The sequence below is a fragment of the Bactrocera neohumeralis genome, chromosome 6 (genome assembly GCF_024586455.1).
Source record: "Bactrocera neohumeralis isolate Rockhampton chromosome 6, APGP_CSIRO_Bneo_wtdbg2-racon-allhic-juicebox.fasta_v2, whole genome shotgun sequence".
NCBI classification, from domain to species: Eukaryota; Metazoa; Arthropoda; class Insecta; order Diptera; family Tephritidae; genus Bactrocera; species Bactrocera neohumeralis.
The window spans coordinates 64,744,299-64,763,173 of record NC_065923.1 but is presented as its reverse complement, the minus strand read 5'-3'; the positions used below and the strand labels follow the sequence as shown (position 1 = coordinate 64,763,173).

Genomic DNA, 18,875 nt, shown 5'->3' with positions numbered 1-18,875 from the left:
AATTTTTGTCCGATTTTATTCATTCTAAGCTCAAATATGCACCGTTATAAGAAAAATACGTTATTTCAATTTTATTGAAATAACTCACATGTTGCCATTGAAATGCAGCAAATAGTATAATTAACAGAATAGAAAATAAAATATAAAAATACAAACCACAAACTGCTCTGAAAATAACTATTTGAAATAATATTCTTATAAAGTTCGTTCGATGTATTTATAGACACTAATTTTGCGCTTCTCTTTCCCTCGAAATAGCAACAACACGAATCAACAGCAAATGTCCATGCCGCAGTCGCAGTTGCATCAAACTATGCAACAACAACAACAATTGCAAATACAAACGACACATCCACAGAATCAGCAGCAGGGAGGAGTGCAGCAAACGATTACAGCAACAACGGTAATTACGCAAGCGACAACAATATCAGTACCGACATTGCTAACGACACAGCATCCACATCAGTTGCAACAGCAGCAACAACAACAGCATCAACTGCAAACAAACCAGCAGCAGCAGCAGCTGGAAGGTAGTCCGCCAAATCCGCCCGATTTAAGTAATAAAACGTAACATCAGTGGGAATTGATGTTTATTAATATATAATTTGCGTTTTTTGCTTTTAAATAAACTAGCGTACACACATACATACATATATACAAGAAATATGTATATAATATTAATATTATATATGTAGATATATACATACATACATATATATTTATATGTAAACAAGAAATTATACAATACACAAACAAACAAATTAACGCGCTACCTATCCCCCCGCGAAATACTTTCCTATAACAATTGCTGCAATTTTTTTATTAAGAAAAATAGAAAAAAAAATGAAATTGAATTAATACTACTTATATATATACATACATATATGCACATGCAAATGTGTTGAAACAAATCGAAGATTAAATATGCTGTAACAAACATGTATTTATAAATAATACACACACACACACATCTAGGCTAAGGATGTAGCAAAGAATTGCAATACACACACATAAAAGTAGTATATACAACCTACTTATATACAACAAATTAACAGAAGATGCTGAACAAGTTTATAATTATTATTAAGCGCAGCTGTAAAGCATTACATACAACATAACTACATACATACATACAGTTAATAAGTCAGGCAAATGCATACAAATGTAACCCACAACCACCAAACAAAAGTAGTAGCAGAAGCAGCAAAAAGTAAAAGTAATAGATAGTATTGCAAAGTAGAATGAGCAGCGTGTAATGTAATGATAATCTGTAGGTGTGAAATGTGTGAAACGAACTCTTTGAAAAGTGCAAACGTGTGCGTGTAAATGAAAAAATCGAAACGAAAGACGAATGCAAACAAAAAAATTAAAATAAAAAGTAATAAAAAGCTAAAAAAAAAGATAATCAGCGACATTGTATGAGCAATGATTGGCAAACGAAGTGTTAAGCATATGTATACAGACGAACAAAAACAAAAAATATGCACACATACATACATATGTATTTATGCGTCAATGCCTGTAAATTCGAGCGCATCTATATTTTTTATTAAAATATAACTAGCATACACCGACATCTGCGTAATTAAAAAAAAACACAGAAGATATGCGAAAATCTACGAAAATATGCAAAAATAAAGCAACACTAAAAACAAGAGCGAACAAAAAAAACAATAATGTTATATAAAGGTACACTTTAACTACATAATATAGTAGCGCTCTCCTGCCGCACATACAAACATAGACCAACAACAAGCAAATAGTAATGAACTTGCATACATAGCAATGCGTATTCATCATGTTTGTATGCAACACAGCTTTTTACATACATTTTTTTGCTATGCTCGCGCTCACCGTGTCTTACACACCGTACAACCAATCAGTTTATCCTTACTCACATTTATATTCTATATTAGCTAATAGTTGAAAGTAAAGAAAAGTGTATTTTAACTGTTGTTATTGTTTAATTTTAACTTTTCTTTTTCTTTCACAAGTTTTGTTTGTTTTAATTTTATAATATATTTACTTATATATAAAGTACATTAAAGTACCGATTTTTACATAATTAATTTTAAGTTTATTTTGACACCATATCCCTGCAAACTCTTAACTCTACACACTACAAAAAAAAAACAAATTGTAACAATAATTTTTACGTAAACCAATTTAATTTAATTTTAAATAATTTATATTGTATTTTACAACAAACCAGCGAAAAAAAGTAATTGTTTTTAATTTATGCAATAAAAAATTAACTTAAATAAACAAAAAACACTCTTGGTTTTTATTTTGTATTCATTATATTTAATTAAAAGAAATTAAATAACAAGTTGTACACAAATAATTTTTAATTACATACACTTTGAACATTTAATAATACTTTGTATATTCTTTTCGATTTGTACTGTTCATATTTTATTTTTCGAATAGTTAAAATTGCAATATGACAGAAAAACGCAAAATTTATACTCAACAATTAATTCGGGAAGTTATAAATATTATATGTACATACATATATGCTGTTATTATACTATATAATAAATACGGACGAAATCTTAAGATGTATAAGAATATTTTGCGTTGGCACTACAATCACAGGTAAACGATTAAATTCATATGTATTTCTCTTATTTTAGTTTTAATTTTAACATTTTTATGTTTTTACAGTCAGCATATTTTCGTCGGTACCAGGATTTAAATAATACACTTTCTGCGGCAGATTGCCTAAACACAATTTGGATTTTTATTCAAGAAGCATTCCACGCACTAATAAGCTGTATATTTCTCTCATATCTTAAGTAAGATTAGCGAAAGCGGCTTACACACTTTCCATCACATATCAACACCACAAACCTTTTATAAACTAATTAATAATTTGCTGCATACATCGCAATATAATATTGCTTCTTATTAGCTTCCATTTTAGTCTGCTTTTTTCTAGTGAAACTATGAAAATACTCGGTAATTATTCCTGTAATTAATTCTCCTACTGATGTGTTTCCGTTTCCGTTATTTATCTATGACAGCATTCAGCGAACTATCGATCAAAGTCGATTAACAAGAGTGTGTTGGCAGTTTAAGATTATGAAAATTTAATAAAATTGTTTATTAAGAATATTATTTACGGCAATTGAGCGCAGCTTGTCAGTTTCGGGAACCAACCAGCATTGTAATAAAATAAGTATAAGTACATATATCTGTAACTGCTAAAATTTTTGAGCTTTATAAATGTTAGAAATATATTAAAAACACACACACACATACAAATTTGCAAATAGTATATCAATGTGTAAAATAGAAATATTGCCACTATCAAATAAAAGAATATTGCGTAATAGCACAACACTGCTCTGACAGAAGTTACATAGTCAACACAGTATATATACATACATACATAATAGTAAGAAACTGCAAATGCTGAATAAATTTAAGCGCAAGCAAAAATGCATCGGCCCACCTAAACTCGTAAAAATAATATTTAATACTAAATACAAACATATATTCATCAAAGCTCTTAGCTGCGCTCACTACCTCCATCTCCCTATATCCTTGTACAATAAACATACCAATGATTTTTACACTTAATTAATATTAGATGTATTTCAAAAAACTAAAAAATGCATATTTGTAACTAAACTACTATATTTTTTGCATTGCTATTTACATTTTTATTTAACAAAAAATACACAATTTAACGCACTTGCAAACCGTTAATTTTACACTAACAAATCTTTTGCATGTACACATTTCCTGCGCCAACATTTTTGATCGGTTAGCATGGCGACAAATTAAGGAATTTAACATAAAAGTAAAACTCAAAAGTCTAAATGTAAAACAAAAACACAACAAATCAATAAAAACACTTATCCAGCCCAAAACAGTAGAAAGAAATATATACAAAAACTAGAAAAGAAACCCTAAAGCAAATATTAAAAAATAAACTTGCATAATTATAAGTGAAAAAACGCATTTTTGTAAAATATAGAAACTAATAAAAAAAAGCGTATAAACGTTGTAAACGTTATTTTTTATATTATACATTATATATCCCAAGGCATAATACTAATAAATAAATATATATCATAGGCTTAAAAAACTAAGCAACATCATTGATCATTAATGATCTGCAAAAATAAAATAAACTTTAATAAAAAAATATTGACAGTCACACATTTTATATGAAAAGTGACAGAAACAAAATATGTGTGCAATACTGTAAGAGAATAGTGGGAGCATTTAATTGAAAAAGACCTTTATGTAGCGAAAAAATGTGTGATAGTAAAAAGTTATAGTTTTTATAAACTATTTCAGATAAATTTCCAATCCAATTAATTAAAAATAATAATCGGTAAACTTTGTTTTACGCTGTATGATTAGTTTAGCGCCCACTGTTCCTTTGCAGTGTTGTAACAGGCAAAGCAACACATACACATACATATATGTATGTATGTATTTCTTAAAACATAAGAAAAAACTATAATGTATATTTTTTAATTTTATCATCATAGCATAATTAAGTGTAAAACTATTTAACTTTATGATACGGTCAAATAAAATGAATAAAACACGAAGAAATCAGCAAAATAAAATATGATGAGGGGAAATATTCGTTTTATTTCATATATTATTAACAAATGGTAAGTTTTCTTAATAGTTCAAATTATTTCAGAATGTTTCTGCCACTACGATAGCAACAACAGTTTGGAGCAGATGTCATGACGTCATAGTTGAATTCCACTGCTTCAATACATATAATTCGCTGTGTCTAAAGGGTATAACATTTTATTTGTTTGCGATGGCATCATCGCTAATTGGTTCGTTTCTTTTGTCGTCACTTTCGTACCATTGCACATGACAATATACACACAAACACATATCTTTAGGAAAAATGTCACCCCCACTGACAACAGCAGCGAATTGTCACTTGAAATGTCAAAAGTGGTCAAATTTTTGAGTGTAATCTACTTTTTCCGAGTTGCGTGATAAAATTTGGCTTTTTCTTTTAACTAGCGTGAAAAAAAGTATTTATCTATTGAAAAAGTCAAATTGCGTAGTTAAATGGCGCGTTCATAAAACGCAGTGTATATTTACCAAGTGTTTTTGTATAAGCTGCTTAAAATTGCCCCTAATGCTGGATTGAGTGCTCCAACACTCATACCAACGCATAAGTGCGTTTTATGATAGCAGCAACGGCTGCAGGCTGATTCATTTTTAAGGACCCCACTGGTTAGTGTTAAGAAAAAAGTTGCAATTGAATAGGTAAGCGACAAAGTATATTTATACATCGCTGCTTTGACTTGTAAATATAGATTTAGAAATAAAAAAATAATTAACTACTTATTATAGTTGAAGCAAGTCTATTCCTATCACGGTTACATCAATATCCCAGTACCATGTATCAGACCGCTTGCAATGTCGCTACGACTGGCTCATGTGTGCCTGGTACGGAAAATGATCGCGATGCTGAACGTCAAGCTGCACTTATGGCACAGCAGCCACCCACCGCACCGGTGGAACCAGATTACAGCGGATTCGATATAGTCAAAGCGACACAGTATGGCGCTATAGCACGTGTACGTGAACTTATTGAATCTGGTTGGGATGTTAATCAACCGGATAGTGAGACTGTAACTTTGCTACATTGGGCAGCCATTAATAATAGGCGTGATATAATACGTTATTTCCTGGAGAAAGGCGCCATTGTAGATGCCGTAGGTGGTGAATTGAATGCTACACCCTTACATTGGGCAACAAGGCAAGGGCATCTCGGTTCTGTTGTGCTGCTGATGAATGCTGGTGCTGATCCGCGCATACGTGATGCCGAGGGTTGTTCCTGCATACACATTGCAGCACAGTTTGCGCACACAGCTTTGGTTGCCTATTTCATAGCAAAAGGTGTTGATCCAGATTTGCAAGATCGTGGCGGGATGACTGCGCTCATGTGGGCCGCTTGGAAGGTAAATTTTAAAATTATAAATTTGCATGTGGTCATTAAAATATACAATAACTTGTTGTTAGGTCTGTGCACTGGATCCCGTACGTTTATTGCTCACGCTTGGCGCAAATCCAGCTATGGTCGATTACACGCACGGCAACACTGCATTACATTGGGCCATACTGGCACGCAACGCTACTGCGATTTCTACATTGGTTCTAAAATCACGCGCCTCCCTCGACGTTCCTAATTTGCGTGGCGAAACGCCTTTAACAATGCTGGAATCACAGGCAGGCGCAATATGGATTGGTTCCAAAGTATTAGATCGCGTACGTGAGGCTTCACAAAAAACCCAAACACAACGGTCATTAATATCACGCTTGCGTCATGACAAACGTCTACGTTGGTGGGCAATGGTTGCCTGTCCATTCACGGCGTTTTATTTAGCTGGCGTCGTATTTACACTAAATACACTGTATATAATTAAATTCTTCCTTCTTGGATGCTTGTATGGCATCTTCCATACGCTTGGTAAGGCATTATTCGATGAGCATTTGCTGGCATTATTACCGTTAAGCGTGTATCTGGCGACGAAAGCGTGGTTCTACGTCACGTGGATTGTATATATTGTGGATGCGGTTTCGTTTGCGGAAACCTTAGTGTTTTTGGCTTGCTCCGCAGCACTTTGGGTATGTTTTATGAAATCATGGAAAGGTGATCCAGGTATTATACGACCGACGCAGGAGCAACGTTTTAAAGTAAGAATTCCTTTGATAGATTGCGTGCTAAGACAGTTTTTTATGAACTAAATGTGCACATATGCCTCTTATAAACTTTATTTTAGTTCTTCCGCTACACATATCTTATTATTTGAATAATTCACAATACAAAAATTTTATATTACAGACGATTGTCGAATTGTCAGAACGCGGAGGTATTGGGTTTGAACCCTCTTCTTTCTGCTCCGGCTGTCTGGTACGGCGTCCGATACGTTCAAAGCATTGCAGCGTTTGCGATCGTTGCGTTGCGCGTTTCGATCATCACTGCCCCTGGGTGGGCAATTGTATTGGTCTCAAGAACCACGCTTACTTTATGGGTTTCCTCTGGATGTTACTCATCATGTGCGGTTGGATGTTATATGGTGGCGCCTGTTATTATATCTATCAATGTAATGTATACTTTACGCTCGTACCGCTGGCGGATTTCCAAAAAGCAATTATGGACATAGCCAATTGTAACGCCTGGGTGGGTTGGGTGATGGCGAATGCATTGTTACATCTCTCCTGGGTTGTGCTGCTAACAATTTGCCAGACATATCAAGTCGTCTGCTTGGGTATGACTACCAATGAGCGCATGAATCGTGGACGCTACCGCCACTTTCAGGCGAAAGGTGGACATAGTCCTTTCACACGTGGACCATTCAACAACTTGGTCGATTTTTTGGAATGCAAATGTTTTGGCTTAGTGCAACCGCGTCACGTCGATTGGATGAATTACTACGATATGGATATGCAGGTGGGCCGTACAACGGTGGAACAAGAACCGCTATTGCGTGGCAACGCCGATGGTGAAGGTGGTGGCACTGAGTTGGCGCACTATCAGTACGTGTAGGATAAGTCGAATCGGGATGCGGAGACGCGCAATGCACCCATAGCAAATGTTTAGGCAAATACGCAGGCATGTCACGATCGTAAAGGTAAACAAACAATGGCATTTTTTCAAGTGCTTTAAGTAACGGGGTGTGTAGAGGTGGTTCAAAAATGAAATGGTTTGTGTTAGCAATGCAACGTTGTTGTAGCAGTGCTTATGAAATTTGCACATCTTTTAATATATTTACAAATTTATTAAAATAATTTTGCGTTATTTTTATACAATGTTACAAGTTCTTATTTATATAAAAATTTGCCACTGCTACAACCACTTTGTATGTAATGTGAATAGTCAAGCCGTAGGGAGCATTTGCTAAGCGTATTAAACTGTATTATATGTAAACCTAATTATTATAGTTTATAATATTTATTATGCTTGGGTGAAATATGCGTGAACAAAGCATAAGTAAGTTTTATTTCGTTGATGCGCCTATTTAATTATATACTTAATACAAATGTAATTATTAATACTAAGTAATTTTTTTTTTTGTAGTTCGATACTTCTTAAAAGTTTTAGATAGCAGTTTATGAGCAATATAGTAAGCTTTGCCAGTTTAGGTTAGGAATTTTTATTATTTCAGACTAATCACTCGCTGTGCAAACTTAGTTAAATAATTTTTAGTAAATACTTACTAGCAAGTATTAGCAAGAACAAAAGGTTATATGTGTAGGACATTGTAGTGCATTTGCAGTTTGGGCAGCCGTATGTGTGTGGTCAACGTAAACCGATTCAAAATAGTATGAAAAATATTGTGCATATAAGTAAAATGCAAACGAAATGACATTAGGTATATGGAGAACAATTTGTTACATATAAGAAAAATGTATTGCTTACTTCAAATTCTTGATGTAAAACAAGCTATAAAGATAAGCAAAGTGGTATCTGGCGTTGGAAAGTTTTAAAGTCATTTCTAGCTTGAGATTTATATTTTCGACTTAGCCGAAAAGGCATTGTTTATTAAGTTAAATTATATAATATATTTCAAAATATATAAAGAAACATATTTAAAAATATATTTCAATTCAAAATTATAAAATTTACATTGTCTGTATTAAAAGAATATGCTTTTTTTGTTTCTGTTAAAAATTTTAAATAATTTTTTTTTTTTTAATTTCGATTTCGTTTCCATTTTGATAATATATGTACGTTTTCAATTTCAATATTTTTACCGATTAATCAATACTTTAAATAATTTCAAAATAAAATCTTTGTTAAACAAGTTTTTTTTTACTAAACTATTTCGATTTCACTTCGAAGTAATACATTTTTATTTTGATTTCATAATCCTATTTTTATTTTTTAATGCTATTTTATTAAATAAATAATTTTTTAAATTATATTATTACTTCTTAATATATAGTATATTTTTAAATCAATACCAACAAAAACACTACTTTGAATCGACAAGAAAAGACAAAATCATATAATACTAATATCTTTGTGCATGAATTAATAATATTTATTCTAAAAATCCCAAAAAAAGCTTAAAACAATGTAAAACTGAAGAACAATTTGACCTGCTTAATAGACATAAATTAATACATTTAAGGAAGAAGCAAAAACCATTTTACATATTGCTTAATTTATACAAATAAATCAAATTTTTCTTTTTAGAAAATATTTTTTTAGAGGCCTTAATGTTAAACGTTAGCCAACTACTCTTTCGTAATTCGAAATTTGGCTAGCAAGTATGTATGTGTATTTACTTTATATTAACGTAATTGATTTTGCGTCATAAAACAAACGTTCAATGCACGTGACATTTGCTTTTTACAAAATCTATACTTGGCATTTATACTTAATAATAGAATATAAAGCGCAGTTATTAATAATTACAACAAAGAAAATTTTAATACGCACATTTATTTTGTTACTTCTAAGTAATACAACAAACTTGCAATACAAGGTGTAGTTACAGGAGGAAACGTCAGTTTTATACCGAAAAAATCATCAAATTGAAAACCGACTTACTTAAAACGTAACTATGCGCCTACATATACACATATACATATGACCCACCAAAAACACACACAATTAAGATCTAAAAATTAAGCATGCAAAAATCATAAAATAAGCTTGAGGTAGTTGTAAAGTATCACAAATGGCCATACAAAATTCTAAAAAATGCACAATTTTTAGAACATTTTATGCAGCATTTAGCACTTGCTCCTCTTAATTTTTTCTGCGCCAAAATATCTGATAGTTGCTCCCACCAGAACAAATGTAAATAAGTAGATACAGTTACGAACATAAATACAAAGTCAGTGAGCAAAACAATATAGAGAACATTTGTTTAGTGTTTTAAAATTATTATTAACAAATAAAACTAAATCTGAAGATGAAATAATTTTGCGTATATTGTTAGCCGCAAATTATTTATTTTGCTTATTTGAAAGCGTCAAAAATTAAATTGTTTACATATGTATAAACGAACAAGCAAATTTACGATTGAAAGTTAAGCTATATATAATAAACAAACGAGAACAAAACACCAAATATTTTTGTTAATACGAAAAATAATATTAAAAATATAAATTGATGTCTTTTTTTAATTTGTTAATGTAAAATAAAAGTAGCTACATAAACAAAATAAAAAGCTAGTTAACCTAAACATGTAATGGAAATCGATAACATTCGTGAAAACGTTTCAATCATCGATAACTATAAATTTGAGCGTTAAGATAAAAAATAATATTAAATTCAACAAAAAATAATAATATAATTGCAAAATATATGTATATGTCAACAAAATTACGCAAGTATACGTATTGCGCGTATAAGAACTGTACATTTCAAACCATTCTATCTTATACCATCAAATAAAAATATTTAATAAAAAATATAAAAAAGTTTAACTAAAAAGCTAACAATTTGCACCAAACATTCTAGTCAGCCAAACATGCTAAAAATACGTTCACATTACCATTTAACTTACACATAGATAAAATATTTTTAACAGCTCTTTAATAAATTGAAATATACACTAAATAAAGCTACGAGTATGTATAATTAATAAAATTGTATGGAATGACATTTTAATTTTTAAAACATAGAAAGTGAAGGAAAATTATTAATTAGCTTATTATTTCAATACCTATATACATATATGAGTAAAAGTGGCAATCACGTGGATATGTATATATATATTTCATAGAAAGTCTCACCTAAAATTGATTATATTTATTTGTTTCTACAATTTAGTCACGTGGATATGTATATATATATTTAATAGAAAGTCTCACCTAAAATTGGTTATATTTATTTGTTTCTACAATTTAGTTAATTTAAAAAGTTTATGTTTTTATAGCAGTTAGTTTTTACAAGCGTTTTTTTTTTCTTTTAATTTATTGATATGAAACTTTCTCAATAACAAATAACAAACTTCAAAGCACTTGAAGAAAATGAGAAAATAAAATTAATAAGTAATATGAAAGATACAATTTCTACAAATGTTCGTTAACTTAATATCTAATAAGGGAATTGAATAACAGTGTTTTGAACATTTCCGACTGATATTTTCTAGCACATCGTTTTACTAAGACACATTTTTACTAGGTGTATTAACTCCAGTACATTTTCTAATGCAATAAAATAAAAAACAAAAAAGCTTAATTAAACTAAGAGAAACATTGTCTTTGTTTTTTGAGAATTATTTTTAAAACTCTACAATATTCATAGCTATATATCTGTGTGTGCTTTATATATATATACATGTATATTTATAAATTCAAATATAAAATGAAGTATTACAAAAATGTACTATATAGTAAACTTTTGCTTTACATAAGTTGTAAACAATAAAAAACAAACAATGCTAAAATAATGTATATTTAATAAGACGTTAAACACAAAAGGGAATATGTATGTAATGGTATTAAAAAGGGCTCTTTACTGTATGTATATGTAATAATATTAATTTTTTATTTAGCAATCGCATTAAAACCCAACAACAGCAACATGAACGCAAACAAATATGAATTTCAAAAGATTCATACATACATATGCATAAAAACTTGCATCCGTGTGCTTGAGGTTATGACGAGAATTATAATGAAATCAATATCAAAGCATACAATAGTTTGTGTAATCATTTAAATAATATTTAGCAATCAATAAACTTTAAATTGTAGTTCTTAAGAAATATTGAAATAAATATTAAATACGAAAGAGAAAGAAATAAATAAATTAATTTAAAACAATTTATATATTATTTTTATTTAAATTTTAGACGTAATTGATATTCAGCTGAATTATTTCCGTTGGCATTAATACATAGTTTGCTGGTCATTTACTGCTAATTGACTACTGATATATAGCAGCGTCTTTATTTACATAATTATTCTTTGTAAAAATAACTTTTTATTATTAAACAAATAAAATTAAAAACAAAGGTATACGCATTTTATTTTAACCGTTTCACTTGTAATGCAACACTGTGTTCTCTTTACACAGACACGTCATAACCGCTACGCATGACAAACAATTTTTGACATAAATCAAACCGTTCTCATCGTCTGCCTATAAAAAAAGTGAAAATACGGACTATTTTCACATATGTATTTATTATAATTAAACCAAATGTGCGTGCATTAACTTTTATAGGGAAAACAACTAAATCAAGCTATATACCAACAATATAAATAATAAGTATATTAATACCAGCCACCAACGTATTGTAGTGATAATAAAATGGGTAAGTTCTACGTGTGGCAGCAATGACAGATTGGCTAAGTTGGAAATAGAACCTTTATGCCAATTGTATGTCTGCCGGTGTTGTGAATAAACTCTTAAAAAAAAAAAACAACAACAAAAATTACTTTTTAGTAGCTAAAATAGTTTGTATTATTCTTAGGTGGTGTATTAAGTTACTTTCGTGGTCTGCTCGGCTCACGCGAAATGCGCATACTGATATTGGGGCTGGATGGCGCTGGCAAAACGACTATTCTTTATCGTCTGCAAGTCGGTGAAGTGGTCACAACAATTCCGACTATTGGCTTCAATGTCGAACAGGTTACGTACAAGAATTTAAAATTCCAGGTATGGGATTTGGGTGGTCAGACAAGTATAAGGTTTGTAAATTAAATAACTTATAAGAAAAAAACTTTATTTAATTTTCTTTGGCATTTAGACCGTATTGGCGTTGTTACTATAGTAACACAGATGCTATAATTTATGTAGTGGATTCTGCAGATCGAGATCGGATAGGCATATCTAAAGATGAACTGCTGTACATGTTGCGAGTGCGTATTTTTTAAATACTATATATATGAAGTTCTTAAAGAATATTGTTTTGTTTTTTTTTTTTTACTTATAGGAAGAAGAACTTGCCGGCGCCATACTTGTTGTGCTCGCCAACAAACAGGATATGGAGGGTTGTATGACCGTGGCGGAAGTGCATCATGCGCTGGGTTTGGAAAATTTAAAAAATCGAACTTTTCAAATATTCAAAACATCAGCGACCAAAGGTGAAGGCTTAGATCAAGCGATGGATTGGCTTTCCAATACGTTGCAAAGTCGTAAATAGTGCAACTAGAAATATAGAAAAAACTCCTTGTCCCATAACAACTTTACCCAAAAAAAGTTCTTTAAACTATTTTATTTGTTCTTAATTTTAAGTAATTACTATATGCATTTTATATACTTACATATAAAAAAACACGTAAATGAAATCAAGTAAATTGTTGGTAGACAGCACATAAGGCAATTGCAAGTGTATATTAATAAGAAAACGTATTGATAAAAACGAAACACTACTATGATGTGACTTCACAACGGCGCTCCCTAACAAATAATCTATAATATTACGGGTTTAAAAATATCAAAAAGTAATTTCTGAAGCAAGCTATTGCTAAACTAAAGTGTTTAAAGTCATGTATTAATTGACTGTGACATAAACAAATTTAAAGTCGAATCGTTAATCCGTTTCCTTTAGTCGTGTTTACAAAAATTATCAATTTCCAATAATAAGTTTGCCAAATTTAAAAACTTGATTAATACCAAACATCATAAAAATAGGGTAGCGCTGCGCTTTCCACTACCAACGCGCATTGTAGGTTTTTTTTAGTTTATAGTCAACGATTGGCGCGGTATCTTTGTAAAAACAAAAAACAAAAAAAAACGATATAGCATTAATAAAAAAGATAAAAATAAGTTGTGGTATTATCTATAAAACACCACGCAAAGTTTAATTAAGTGGAAAAATGTCAAGAACGCGTGTTAAATTCTTATTTTATACCCTGTACAGGGTTTATTAAGTTTGCTACAAAGTTGAAACACTCAACGAAAACGTCGTAGACCCTATAAAAAATATATATATATGTTATATATAGAATTCAAAAGCGTCGATATTGACAGGGCCCTCTTCCGTCTGTATATACGCAAACTAGTTCCCAATACATTAAAATACCGCTGTGAAATTTTGAACACGTCCTTTTCTCTCTAATAATCTGATCATTGTTGTTGTTGTTGGCCGGATAAGAGTCCGGGTCCGTTCCGGTTATGAAAACGGTGGAATCTCCGAAGAAATTGTTTAGATCGGATCATTATGCAGAGGACTGCCATACAAACTGAATGAACAAAATCAAGTTCTCGCAAGGAAAACTTTTTTATTTCACTAGATTATTTAACGAAATTTTCACAGTCTCTTAACAGATTGTTAAGTACTATAGTGTTTCGAACTATATGTTATTATTATTATTTATTTGTGAAGGGTATTATAGCTCCGGTGCAATCCAAATTAATGTATTTTCTTTTTTTATTATGCAGTTGATCGTATCATAGATTAGATAAGGCATTTTCTATGTAGTTCAAAGTTAAAAGACTCCATTATTCTCAGGAAAACCTCATTAGAGCGAAGTTTTTCAGGCTGCACTATCCTCAGAATTTCATCCGCATAACCATGACATTTTACACACTGTTTCTCAACATTTTAAATTTATTGTACTCAGACAAACCAAATTTGGATAGAGCATTTCAAGTTCCGTTATTTAGAGGTAAAACAAATAAAATATAAATATAGTATTCTTAGCAACCGATTCGCAATCAGACACAAAACACTTATAAACTATTCATGCAATATAAACGGTAATGCGTCACCAATCCGGCGCACCGAAGCGCTGTACGCGCTTTTCCTGTGTATCCAAATCCATGCGTATCTTTTGACGCATGTAAAAGATCGGACAATCTCGATTCGAACACAACACCTCTTCATGCAGCGAACCCTGACAACGTTGACACTCGGTCCACAAGCGATCGAAAGTCTCTTCCAGCGAGCGTTTTGCCACGATTTCGCGTTGATAAAGTTCACTCATGCGAGGCTCACAATGTGGACATAACGCTGCCTTTTCATAACCATTCGGCATGAGTGCACGACAGCCAAGACATGACGATTTCTTAGTCATAAAGCCAGCCAGACCACCAACCTTTGAGGTTACCACAGAACGCGTTCGTGTGTGTTCACCCTCTGTGTGCAGAAGAAGTTTTTGTTGAAAAATACAAATCTAAGCTAATAAATTCTGATAACTTACTCAACAGTATAGATTCGGCGCGATCTCCGAGCAGTGGTTCGAATATGCGTAACAATGGTTTCGATAGTTGTTGCTCCAAATAGTAATTAGCGTCAATGGGCACACAATTCTCGAGGACATACAGTGGATCCTCAGCCTTCATGTAGGCGGGCGTATTCTTTGCTGCAGCGCAAATCACGTAAGGTACACGATCACCCAATTTAGGTGCTGTGCCAGGATCACGTTTCTTCATTTTGTTCGCTAATTCTACATGCGCCTGCTTAGCAGCATAATCAGTCTTTGCCAATTCTTTAGTAATCACCAGCTGTGAGATGTCGACGCGGTTGCAGAGCAAATCGGCTATGACGCGTTTCGCATATTCTACGGCGCCATCGGGATTGCGTTCGATAAGCAATTTTTGCAAGCAAGTGTTCATGAGATTGGCAACCAGCGGTGAATTATCGCGACGCACGGTTTCAATGCCTGGAATGGAAAATCATTAAATATTGAGTAAAAAAGTAAAGAAAAAAAATAAACGCACACACCTTTGCAGTCCATTTTGTCATATGTTTCAGGACGCGTGAAATACAAACCAGCATAACGTTTCTTATTGATTAGCAAATAAGGGTAGTAAACCTTTTCGAATTCCAACTTAATGGGTCGCACAAACTTGGCGCTAACTATTTCGGCCGCTTCACGGCCGAGTTCCATTGCGCGTTCCAATGTTTTTACACCAAAGTTCACCATCACCGAATCTGTGTCACCGTAAATGACGACTGCATCATTTTCGTAATTATTAGCGATTTTGTAATGTGTTTCCACCTCATTTTTTGTCAACTCGATCATTGTACGCCCGTAAGCGGTGACACTGCCCGATATTTCCAAACAGGGTAATTTACCGACCTGCGCACCTGTGAAACCATACACTGAATTGGCGGATATTTTCAAAGCCAATTGTCGACCATCGAGCACCTTACGCCGGAAGGGATCTTTTTCAACCTAAAAAAAAAGTAAAATTATTGAAAAAAAAAAAAAAAAAATTCAAAACATTTTTTTAGCATTTACCTTCAAATCATTTTTGGCACGCTTACGCGCAGCCAGTAGAGATTGCAGAATTTCTGGTAGCAGTCCGTTACGCACTTCCGAGCGTACAAATGTATTGTTGGCTGGCGTACGTTCTACTTGGGAATCTGTTAGACCTAGACGCTCTTTCATACCCGGCTGCACTAGTGTGGTATAGCAAAGATTATGTGCAATCATAATACTAGGATATAGAGAAGCAAAATCAAGTGTCGCTATGGGATCGGCATAATAACCACGTTTTGGTTCTATAACTGTAGCGCCCTCATATTGCTCTTCAGACGCCTTCGACTGGTGGGCGGGCATTATAAAACCCTTGGTACGCGCGGCGCGTAACAATTGACTTAGCACTTTAATCTGTTGACCACGTGTTAATAAAGATTCCAACGGCACACCCGTGACCCTCGCCATTTCCATGTAATTGACAATAGACATAAGTTTGTCTAGCAAACGCAAGGGTAAGTAAGCATCCTTAAGACAATACATAGCCAAACGACGACGTGTTTGCTCATCACCATTTTGTAGATCTGTGATGATGCTGTGATGCACATCTTCTTTCTGCTCTTGTAAAAAGTGATAGCTCACTGCATTTAATGTGTATGAGCGCAGCTTATAGTCGCGCAACAGCACGAAGAGCAAATCGAAGGGAACACGCCCCTCAAAGTTTACATACTTGTTCTCTCGTCTACCCATTTGCTTTGATTGTAACACTTGTTCTTTAATGACTGAACGGATATTTCTTATGCGTCCGAGATATTCGAAATTCTTCACCTTCAAGTGTGCAGCACGGTTAAGAAGGTAGGGTATATCAAAATTATTTATATTATAGCCGGTTAAAATATCCGGATCGACTTCGCGCACAAAACTCGACCAGGCATCTAAAAGTTCCGTCTCTTTGGGAAAACAACGTACTTCGGAACCAACAATAGGCGCGCAGTTGTTCAAAGTAAAAACGTTTCTTATGAAAGGTTCGGGATCGCCTTGACGTATAACCATGTTGGCGATCTGTATGACCGGATCCATTTTAGCTTCAGGAAAAATACCTTTACGTCCAGCACATTCAATATCGAATGATAGTATACGAAAAGGCGCTACCTTAGACCACTCTCCTTCGGGTTCATGTGATATAAATTTGTCATAGGCCACATCTACTTCGATTTGACAACGTGATTCTGGTTGCGGTTTAGTATTTTTATTGCGTATACGCCATGTACCCGCTGGCAATTCTATCCAATTACAACCCACTACATGTGTATCAACCATGAAACGTATATCGAAGTCAATATTGCTTTCAAAGGCACGACAGTCTTGAAAATCGAAATCCGACAATATTATTTGATTGGAAAGTAATCGCACTGCTGCTGCAACCAATTTAGGCACTGTTACTGTTATTTTTATATAGCGTTGCTTATCATCGCCTTGATAACCGTAAATATTAAGGCGTTCCACAAGCTGTACTTCTAACACAGCTTCTTGTACATTATTCTTGTTGCTGCGCATATCTGCTAATACCTTTTTGTCCAAAGCTTCGCGCAAGGCATTGCAGTGATTCCGTTCGAAACTACGTGGCGCTGCTATATAGAAATAAGGGCAGAAACCATGCACATGACAACAAACCGAGTTTCCTTCCATTGTAATACCAAACATGCGTATTATTGGTACCGGTCCAATCTGTGGACCTGGCATTCCAGGCATAGGTTCGCCCAAGTAATTTTCTATATCTATTTGTTGAAATGTTAATTCGTCAACAGAAGGATCTAAATTGGGGGGATCAACTCTAGACCATTTCACTGAGGTTTGTTGGTTCTCCGGACCTTCTCCTAGTAGCACATCTTTATCATCACCCCCTTCTCCACCCATATCAAAATCCATTCCATCAAAGTCATCATCTTCCTCATCGTTCCTTTGTGAGAATATTATGAAAACAAGTAAATATATAAATTTTTCATAAAAACATCACCAGTTTGTAATCATAATTTCGCCATTAACAAACCATTTCTTTTGTTGCTTTCCAGAGGCGGTGTTTCCATTTTTGTTTGCATTGCCGTTTTCCGGAAACTTTCTTTTGCTTGAAAATCCACTCATTTTATTAAAATATTCCTTGAAATTCGCTCAAATGCAAATTTTCCTTGCAGATTCTGACTTCATTAGTCTTTCAAATGTGCTGTATGGTATTTCGCGCCTTGCTTCGTAGGGATTGTTGATAATGTATCGATATGGTATTTGGGTTGAAGCAAAATTTATAAATCGATTATCCCATAATTAAATTCTTGATATCGTTTTTCATTAAATTTTTATGAAAATCGTTTTATAACGATAATTTCTTTAAAAATTTAATAACGCTTTTTTGCCAAGTCTAATGATTCCACATACACAAGCTTTACAGTAAATTGGGTAATGCAATACGAAAATTACAAAACTTTTCGTTCTGATGTTTAAGTAAAATCATATGGTTAGCAAAATTACCTTTATACTCATCAGTATATCTGTTTATTAATAGAGCATGTTTTCGGAAAAGCCGCTATGCTGAACATTTACCTCTTAATATATTATTAACAATGATAATAATGCTTTTAGTGTAAATATATATATATAATCAAATATTTGACTTAAATTTTTATAATTACAACTTTCGATAACGTCGCCACATATTTGACAGCCGGTATGCAGTATTACCAACATGAATTTGACGTTTACATATACTT

At 32.8% G+C, this 18,875-nt stretch overlaps 4 protein-coding genes across 6 annotated transcripts in view; 3 read left to right on the top strand and 1 right to left on the bottom strand.

Annotated features, from left to right (window-relative positions):
* The window catches only part of LOC126761676 (phosphatase Herzog), a 97,562-nt gene extending 93,658 nt beyond the window's left edge, over positions 1–3,904 (top strand). Inside the window, exon 7 of the mRNA XM_050478033.1 lies at positions 259–3,904. Coding sequence (XP_050333990.1) covers positions 259–571 — 313 coding nt within the window. The 3' untranslated portion in view covers positions 572–3,904. The remainder of the gene's footprint in view (positions 1–258) is intronic.
* A 1,002-nt stretch (positions 3,905–4,906) lies between these two features.
* LOC126761664 (palmitoyltransferase Hip14) lies at positions 4,907–11,784 on the top strand. Of its 3 annotated transcripts, none has more exons than XM_050478018.1 (4): positions 4,907–5,226; positions 5,347–5,957; positions 6,019–6,693; positions 6,842–11,784. In XM_050478018.1, the coding sequence occupies exons 2-4, from the start codon at positions 5,394–5,396 to the stop codon at positions 7,544–7,546; spliced, it is 1,944 nt and encodes a 647-aa protein (XP_050333975.1). In that variant the 5' UTR covers positions 4,907–5,226; positions 5,347–5,393; the 3' UTR covers positions 7,547–11,784. The 3 variants fall into 3 exon arrangements, with proteins under 3 accessions (XP_050333975.1, XP_050333976.1, XP_050333974.1); XM_050478019.1 differs by having other exon boundaries at positions 4,907–5,259; positions 5,353–5,957; XM_050478017.1 differs by having other exon boundaries at positions 4,907–5,259.
* Positions 11,785–12,075: 291 nt separating this feature from the next.
* On the top strand, positions 12,076–13,735 carry LOC126761684 (ADP-ribosylation factor-like protein 1). Its single transcript, XM_050478044.1, has 4 exons — positions 12,076–12,278; positions 12,438–12,654; positions 12,714–12,825; positions 12,900–13,735. Exons 1-4 carry the CDS (start codon positions 12,275–12,277, stop codon positions 13,107–13,109), a joined length of 543 nt encoding a protein of 180 aa, XP_050334001.1. The 5' UTR covers positions 12,076–12,274; the 3' UTR covers positions 13,110–13,735.
* Positions 13,736–14,501: 766 nt separating this feature from the next.
* Positions 14,502–18,376, bottom strand: LOC126761662 (DNA polymerase delta catalytic subunit). The gene is made up of 5 exons (XM_050478014.1): positions 18,164–18,376; positions 16,156–18,073; positions 15,636–16,089; positions 15,112–15,573; positions 14,502–15,047 (listed from the first exon to the last, which is right to left on the bottom strand). Exons 1-5 carry the CDS (start codon positions 18,253–18,255, stop codon positions 14,677–14,679), a joined length of 3,297 nt encoding a protein of 1,098 aa, XP_050333971.1. The 5' UTR covers positions 18,256–18,376; the 3' UTR covers positions 14,502–14,676.
* Positions 18,377–18,875: the final 499 nt, after the last annotated feature.

Bases quoted from the DNA above. Each gene is read 5' to 3' on its own strand.
- LOC126761664 (XM_050478018.1), top strand. From the start codon at position 5,394: ATGTATCAGACCGCTTGCAATGTCGCTACGACTGGCTCATGTGTGCCT. The intron at 5,958-6,018 runs GTAAATTTTAAA...ACTTGTTGTTAG, and splicing joins TCATGTGGGCCGCTTGGAAG to GTCTGTGCACTGGATCCCGT. The intron at 6,694-6,841 runs GTAAGAATTCCT...TTTATATTACAG, and splicing joins CGCAGGAGCAACGTTTTAAA to ACGATTGTCGAATTGTCAGA.
- LOC126761684 (XM_050478044.1), top strand. The intron at 12,655-12,713 runs GTTTGTAAATTA...TTTGGCATTTAG, and splicing joins GGTGGTCAGACAAGTATAAG to ACCGTATTGGCGTTGTTACT. The intron at 12,826-12,899 runs GTGCGTATTTTT...TTTTACTTATAG, and splicing joins AACTGCTGTACATGTTGCGA to GAAGAAGAACTTGCCGGCGC.
- LOC126761662 (XM_050478014.1), bottom strand. From the start codon at position 18,255: ATGAGTGGATTTTCAAGCAAAAGAAAGTTTCCGGAAAACGGCAATGCA. The intron at 18,074-18,163 runs GTTTGTTAATGG...ATTCTCACAAAG, and splicing joins GGAAAGCAACAAAAGAAATG to GAACGATGAGGAAGATGATG. The intron at 16,090-16,155 runs GTAAATGCTAAA...CTTTTTTTTTAG, and splicing joins GTGCCAAAAATGATTTGAAG to GTTGAAAAAGATCCCTTCCG.